Genomic DNA, 8,314 nt, shown 5'->3' with positions numbered 1-8,314 from the left:
GCATGGGCGTGTTCACATTCATCAAAAGAAAACATTCACGGATACAAACAATGCATGATTAGCTCTCTCCCAAATTTCACATTCTCTCTTACTATTCTCTTGTTTCATTAAGTTCTATCACTCTAACTATATCTTCTCTCTTTCCAGGTTTACATTGAATTCGTTTTTTGGAAAGGTGAAGTTAAGAATAATGAACTGGACACAAGAAAACTTTTACACCGGCATATACATCATTATAACTCATTGCATTTCACTACTTGTGAGAATAACACAGATATAACTAAGCATTTCATATAATTCAAGTTTTGCCATTTCCAGAACAAGGAAAAAGTTATTTAAATATATATCCACAATATGTTTCTAATAATAAACACCTGAAGCATCAATAGGTAAAAATCAAACCTTCGCTCCATGCAAATTTGTATGAACGAAAATTACATTGACTCATTAGTAATATCTTGGATAATTGAAATAAACTTACACAACCACTTATTTCATTTATTCAATCCATTATTTAGACATCCCAACTCTGTTTTTTTTTTACATTCAAGACAATTCTTTATCAAGATATAGTTCCATTTGATAAAAGACTAATCTCAGATTAGCAACAAGAACAAAGCATACTAAATGAAATTGACATGATCATAAAAGAATGTCTTACTAATTATTATTGTCATTAACGTTTTTTCAAAGAAACAACTGAAAAGGATTTGTAAGGCATGGAATACCAATGAAGAATGTTTGTAAAGCATTTGTAATATGAGCATCCTTACCAGTTGGTTGAAACAACCTTGGCTACCATATATAGAAGTAAAGACAAGTTAGATTTGTCCCGTCATGACAGCAAGCAAAGCTAAACCATACTTCAAGTTGTAGAAATTATTTTATCTGCATTGGTAAAGAAAGTTGACATACTTGATATTTTTTGCTTTGTTGTAGGTTCCATGAACACACTAGCATCCCACCAAACACAGCACCTTGATTTCTCAAACAATCAAACAATTAAGCAAAAACAATAATTAATAAATCCATCGTCAAGAATAGGAAAAAAGGAACTTATACATTGATGCAATCATGGGGAAAACTCTGGTATTTTACTTGCTAGCTGATGGTTTGAAAGTACATACTTCAGCACACATGAAACAACCATTTGAAGGTTCTTCATTAAACCAACATACGAAGTGAATAACTGCTGTTATACACATAGTACAGATATATCAATATTCAAAACCAGAATGAACTATATATATAAATAAATCTACAACCATTCAGCTTCAATCTAGTACCTCCATGAACTTTACCTTCATCATATTATAGCAGTACCAAATCAATGGGGTGAAGAAGTGATCCATTAGGGGATGCTAGAAAATAAAATATCATAAAACAAATATATGTTGCAGCAAAGTGAGGTCAAATGGGAGAGAAAAGGAGGAGAATATGTTCAACTATATCCGAACAAAGATAACGAAAGAATAAATTTTACCATGAGTTGAAAATAATTCTCCATGTCACTTTCCATATTTCTTTCACCCATAACTTCAATCTGGAGCTTAGGATTTCCAATTAAACCACACCTAAACTACTAGATCAGCACCAAATTAATTAAAATTGATTGACAGTTGCTACAGGTGGAGCACACAAAATATTTTCAGTTATACCAGGAAAACAATCAAACTACCAGAAAAGCTCAAAAATTGACTTGAAACTGGCTCAACAATCTGCAATGAAGAAGCACTGCTCCATTTATATGCATATATAAAAAAATTATTGCACCAGAACATAATAATATATCATATCTACATGATACACCTCATTATAGAGAGATTTTCCGATTACAGTTTTTATGCATGGTCAAGGGCAAAAGAATGTTCATCACTATACAAGTTACATAGGGATTAGGGAAAGCAGATGCAAACTTCTCTAAGTATTGTCATGATTTCTTACGATTTTTTTATTCAACCTGTTCATGATTCGAGAAGCATCATTAAGTCTATCTGCTCTTTCATAAATGCTGGAAACAACAAGATGCAACTCCTTTTTGTTGATGTTGGGATTGGAATCCAACTTCTCAAACAATGACTCTACTGTTGTGAAATCCTTTCTTGCTCCATATAGACTGAGCATCTGGAAATGAACTTCATCAGGAAAAACACACCCTTCTTCATGCATCTCTCTATATAAAGCATCTGCTTTCTCAAATTCACGTAGCTTCCCAAAAGCATTCAGCACAAGAGCAATAACATTAGAATCAGGAAAGTATCCCACCTCTCTCATCTTCTCAAACACTTCAACAACATTTGCATGCCTTTTGTTCCTTGAGAAAAGATCAATCATACACCCAAACAAAGATATATCCTTCACCTCTCCAGCATCAAAAGCCTGCCGGAAAACCCATGTAGCCTCTTCAATTCTACCAGCCCTCGCAAGGATTGCGATTGCAGTCTCCCTAGGAATGTTCTCTGGATGCCTAAGCTCTTGAAGTAGACGCTTGGCATGAGCAACTAAACCTGCTTTCTCGTAAGCAACAATCATTGTTTGGTAAAGAACTTGATCAATTTCAACTCCTGAGCTCCTTAACTTCTGAAATAACATGGCTGCCCTATCCAACTTCCCTGCCTTTCCCCAGATAGATATTATCGTGGAATAAGTGATGGCATTTGGCTCAATACCTCTGCTCTGCATCTCTTGAATGAGATTCGTTGCTTTCTCATGCTCGAGAGACTTGCCATAGATCTTAATCATGGTGTTGTATGTGACAACATTCTGTTCCACACCCTTCCTCTGCATCAAACGAAATAGATGGATGGCTTCCCCAAACAGCTCAGCTTCTCCATAGACCCTCAAGAGTGTATTGTAACTGACCACATTGGGTTCGATTGCCATCTTCCTCATGCTCCAGAACAGGCGATCAGCTTCCTTGGCCATGTCAAGCTGGCCATAAACATCAATCATAATATTGCATGTCGTCAGATCAAGCGGGCACTTCTCTTCATTCATCTCCGAGAACACCGAGAGTGCCTCAACAAACTTCTGGTTCTCAACATACATCACGAGCAATGTCGAGTAACTCACAGTATCCGGGCGGACATCATTACCCTTCATCTCCTGAAGGAGGAGGCGAGCCTCACGGAACAACTTAGCCTTTCCAAACACATTAATCATGGTGTTATAAGCAACCAGGTCAGGCGTAATGTTAGCGTTCTTCAACCTCATGAATATCGAAATCGCCTTGGTGTAATCACGCAATTTCCGAGAAAGCTCAATCAAGTTGCTATACAAGACAAGGTCACCAGACACATTGTCCTGCTCCATTTGCTGGAGCCAGAACAAGGCCGAATCAAACATGCCATTCTTACCAAACTGAGTAATCAGAGTTGAATAGGTGTACCTGTCTGGGGCAAGGCCTCTCTGGCGCATTTCGTCGAACAGGCCGTGTGCAACTTGCCACTGCTTGGCACGTAGAACATTGCGGATAACGACATTGTAGGCGAAGACTGAAGGAGAATAGAGAGCCATGTCATTGATCCAATCAAGCAAGGCAAGGGAGCGTTGCCAGTCTGGCTCCCGAGAAAGGAGAGAAACCATGAAACGCATAGAGAGCTGCCTGCCATTGTAAGGAGACATGAGAGCGTAAAGCTCCTCCGCATTTTGGGTCTGTCTGATCGAAGATATCAGCTCATCCATGTCCACAATGTGGTCCAAGAACGTTTGGTCTTTGTACCGGGTTCTGCCACGTGGATGGCGTTGGACTGTTCTTGTCCATATGTGTTTGGATGTTGCTGCTGCTGACTTGGAGACTAAGGTGGTAGTGGTAGAGTTGATTGAAATGGTGGCTTTGGAAGAAGGGAAGGGAATGGAGAATACAGTAGTTGGGAGAATTGAACAACTCATAGCGGACAGAGACATCTTCTTTCTTCTTAACAGGAGATTACTACATGCTTCAATGCTTCACAAGTGTCAAGAGTCTTTACTTGAAAAGAGGTATCTGATAAAAGTAATAGAAATTTAATTGAAATTTAAAAATGTTAGTGAACACAAAATTTAGAAATAGTCAAGCATGTGCAGAGAATGCAAAAACATAAAATCAACTTGATAGCACATTAGAGAATGTGATTAAAAATTAATCACTTCTTATATTTATACAACATACAAAACAAAATATCTACACAACATACAAACAACTTGATAACACATAGGATAAAAGAATATGACGAAACTAAAAGTAATCATCTTTTCCATATAACATAACAAGCAAAACAAGATATTTACCAAGGTTGTGAGAATTGGACAGGTTCAGTGAATCACTTTCTTTAATATCTAAATTCAATGAATCAATGACAATAAAATTCGAAATTTCACTACTCATATAATAATTTGTCATCATTAAAATTTTACAATTTACATTCAAAGTTCAACAGATCAGAGTTCAAAACTAAAATAAAATTAAAATGACATTTTGTAGGTTCTTGGTCAACTATTTTGTTAAAGGAAAGTTAAACAGCAACTCAGAAAAAAGAAAATTAAAAGGCAAAGGCAAGATTGTTAAAAGAAGGTTAAACAAAACAACTAGCCATAGCAAACTTAATATTAATTAAGATAAATAAATCACATTAACAAAAACTTCTTATTCATTAGGATAAACACAAATCCATAAATCATGAAGCAAGTCCAATGCAGAAATTGAGAGAGCAGAGTAAGTCTTAACCAGGGAAGGCAGCAACCACGGCAGAGAAGGTGGGCAGAGACGGGAAAAGATGCAAGCAGAGATGTGGTCGGAGAGGAGAGAAGAGAGGTGAGTAGAGACGCTAGCGGCAGCGTGGGCGGGTACAGACGCTGGCGGGAAGAGACGCTTGCAGCAGCCAGAGGTGGCAGAGTTGCGGGTGGCGATGCAAGAGTTGGATGGAGCAGAAATATGGAGAACAGAGCAACAATACCGGTTGCGGCGGCTCTGCCGGAGTTGGAAGACAGAAAAGGGGAAAGAAGGGGAGAAGAGGAAGGTAGTAGCAAGGTTTTAAAAACCGAACCGATCACCAAACCACTCTAATTACTTATTCATTGATTTACTGGTTCAATTAGTTCAATCTTAATTGAATCAAAATAATAAATAAGAATAAAATAATAAATAAGAAAAAGTACGGAGAAACACACTTAGCAAATTAACAAAAACAAAGCCTGAATAAAAAATCCAACGATCCAATAACGAATAACAAGAGCAATCCCAATCTCAATCCAGCAAATGAATAATCCAATAACCCAATAACAACAGAAAAATCACAGTAACAACCTGAGTAGAAAATCACAGTTAAAAATTTGAAAAAGAAAAATAACAAGGACATGAATCAACATAACAGAATCACAATAATAACAAAACTACAATAATTAAAAAAAATCAAGTAATAAAACATAAATTAACTTGCACAAAGCATAAGAATGCAAAAACAGCAGCAAAGCAAACAAACAGCAGTTTATGAAAAAAAACACCAATCAAGAACCATAAGAACAAAGTCAACAAACAATAGTGAACAAACATCAACAATTAGAACCATCAAGAACCATTAGCAGTAATCAGCAACAACAATAAACACAAGAAACCTAAGAAAACTCAATACAGAGATAAGCAAGAAATTAAAGAACAAGAATACAGCAACCCAATAATCTCAACGACACCAAATACTTGAAGAAATTAACAACAGCATATCAGAATCAAAGAAAATCACCGTAAAAACCAAAAAAGAAATTAAAGACAACAGAATCAAGAACATCATCAACAACCCCAGTAATGACAACAACACTTGAAGAAGAAAAATCACAGATTAACAATCCTAAACCAATTAAAACAACAATTACAGTAAAAAAAATACCTTCTAGAGCACAGAGGTGAGGGAGTACCAGGGAAGGCTGGACGCGGCAGAACTGGAGAAGAGATGGCCTGGACCGCCGCGGAACTGGAGCCGAGGAGGGTGGTGTGCCACGGTACTGGAGCAGAGGAGGGTGGAGCGCAGCGGAACTGGAGCAGAGGAGGGTGGTGTGCGCGGTACTGGAGCAGAGGAGGTGGAGCGTGGCGGAACTGGAGCAGAGAAGGGCTGGAGCGCGGTGGAACAGAGCCGGCGAGGCAGAACAGCGGATTCGCGACGGAGGAACGATGCGACACAAGTTGCAGTGCGGACGGCGGCTTCGAGCAGTGGCGGAGACGACCGTAATGGGGACGGCGGTGGCTGGACGGAGGAAGTGATGCGATTCTGAGGGAGCGAGGGAGGACCGGAGCAGCTCTGAGAGTGGCAGTGGCCGAGTGCTTTGGGGTAATTTTTTAATTGAGCGAAACGACGCCGTTTCTTGCTAAAAGCAAAAACCGACCAGATCTCGTTCGGTTCGACCGGGAGATTTCCAACCGGTTCAACGATCCAAAAGCGATTTTTGAAACGGGCAATTATGCCTGTTAGTCGAGCCAACTAACAAGAGCCAAACGTAGGGGGGAGCTAGAGTGAGTTCAAATGATTTAGATTCTTTTTTGTCAAATATATTTTCTCTTAATATTTTTAATTTTTTAAATTGTTTTTAATTTTTTATTTAATTCAATTTTATTCTTAATATTTAAATAAAAATTAAAATTATTCCTTAACATTTTAATGATCAATAATTAGTTAATTTATTTTTGAAAGAATAGACAAAAATAAATATAAATGTTTTTACGGTGGACAAATAAACATAAATTTATTCTTATATTTTAATGATCATGTGTATATATTAATATCACACTCAATTAATCATTCGACCTTTTTATCATCTCATTAACGTTTTTGTTAGTAGTGGCTAATAGGTGGAATAATATTTGCCATCGTGCCTCTATGCATTGTGTGATATGGATTTAGCAAATAAAAATAAATAAAAAATTAAATGATAAAGTAAAATCTTCAACATCTTTGTGTAAATTTATATTGGGATTTATAAACCTTAAGGTACAAAAATGTTATAATCTCAACAAAGGAAGAATATATCCAATCTTGTGTGAGTATTTGTGGTGGCTCCTCTTATGTATCGAAAAATAGGAAGAAAAAAAAGTTCAACTACAACAATGGCAAGTGTTTGCATAGACTTGATGCAATGGTATTAAGTCTACAACAGAGTGGAATTCATGGAAATTGTTTTTTCGTGGTCCATTATGGGAAGTATGTGATTTCTTATTCTATTTATGATGATAAATACTATGCAACTTATGTGAAATGGTTCAAATTGTTCTGAATGAATAAATGTAACAGGTTGATTTGAGATGCGATTATTTTATTTAGACCGATGAAATTGGTGATGTTAAAAAAAGTTAGAAAATTTAAGTAAGAAAAAAAGCAAATGGAAGAAAGGAGGTGAAAATAAGGTAGAGAAATTTGCTTTGGGTTCAAAGGCTAAAGATGAGGTGAAAAAGATGTTGAAAATAATTGATGAGATTAATGAAAAATTGAAGAACATTAGAAAATGAGTGTACTATGTTTGCTTAGGAATGGAAATCTATATTTTGTGGTTGTTTATTTACACTTTTCATAAGTAATTCAGTAATTGTAATGCTCTATAAACAGAAGAAATGAAAATATGTACTAGGGTTGTTTTGTAACTTTCATTTGCATGAATATGGATTATGGAATACAAATCTATGTTTAAAGTGTTAGTTCCAAAACAAGTCCAGTGCAATCAACAATTGATTGCAAATTCACAATAATCAACACTTCGATCAACATGGGCAATAAGGAACGCATAATTAGAAATTATCAGTAAAAACCTGCTGAAATAGAAATCATCAAGACAGAGACCTAAATACCAAATTACAATTTACATTACAAAATATCAAACAACAAATCTACCATTGCCATCAAAACAGAGGCCTAAATCAAAACACCAAGTCACATATGAAATCCAAAAAACCAACCACACAAGTCTATGCTTGTCATGAAAATAAAGGCCTAAACATAACACCAAAGTCACATTTTAGTACAAACAACGGTCTGAATACTATAGATGCCACTATTTCTGAGGTGCAACTCTTGATCCACCTCCATTTGCTAATTTTGATCCTCCTCTATTTTTGCACTTGATACACTTTTTGCACTCGGATCACTTCCAGTTGGGCCAATCATATTTGGTGCTAGTGGCGATGGTCTTGGGCCATTGATGAGTTGTTGAGTCAGACTTGCGGTGGACATAAATTGAAGGGTTTGCAAAATTCATTGTCTTCACCGTAGTTCTGAAAACCGGATCGGATTGGTCAGTCCCATCAGTCCCACCGCAAACTGAACAGTAATACGGTTCGGTTTACCATTAAAATCGA

At 36.7% G+C, this 8,314-nt stretch overlaps 1 protein-coding gene across 4 annotated transcripts; it reads right to left on the bottom strand.

Moving 5' to 3' along the window:
- Window positions 1-1,379: 1,379 nt before the first annotated feature.
- LOC107477697 (pentatricopeptide repeat-containing protein At5g39980, chloroplastic) lies at window positions 1,380-6,289 on the bottom strand. 4 transcript variants are annotated; one of them, XM_052259638.1, is made up of 2 exons: window positions 5,890-6,289; window positions 1,380-3,946 (listed from the first exon to the last, which is right to left on the bottom strand). In XM_052259638.1, the coding sequence occupies exon 2, from the start codon at window positions 3,904-3,906 to the stop codon at window positions 1,921-1,923; it is 1,986 nt and encodes a 661-aa protein (XP_052115598.1). In that variant the 5' UTR covers window positions 3,907-3,946; window positions 5,890-6,289; the 3' UTR covers window positions 1,380-1,920. The 4 variants fall into 4 exon arrangements, with proteins under 4 accessions (XP_052115598.1, XP_015953237.1, XP_015953238.1 ...); XM_016097751.3 differs by having other exon boundaries at window positions 1,383-3,985; window positions 5,862-6,289; XM_016097752.3 differs by having other exon boundaries at window positions 1,383-3,985.
- Window positions 6,290-8,314: the final 2,025 nt, after the last annotated feature.

Source organism: Arachis duranensis, chromosome 3 (genome assembly GCF_000817695.3).
Source record: "Arachis duranensis cultivar V14167 chromosome 3, aradu.V14167.gnm2.J7QH, whole genome shotgun sequence".
NCBI lineage: Eukaryota > Viridiplantae > Streptophyta > Magnoliopsida > Fabales > Fabaceae > Arachis > Arachis duranensis.
Note: the sequence above shows the minus strand (reverse complement) of the source record. Positions and strands in the feature narration are given on the sequence as shown.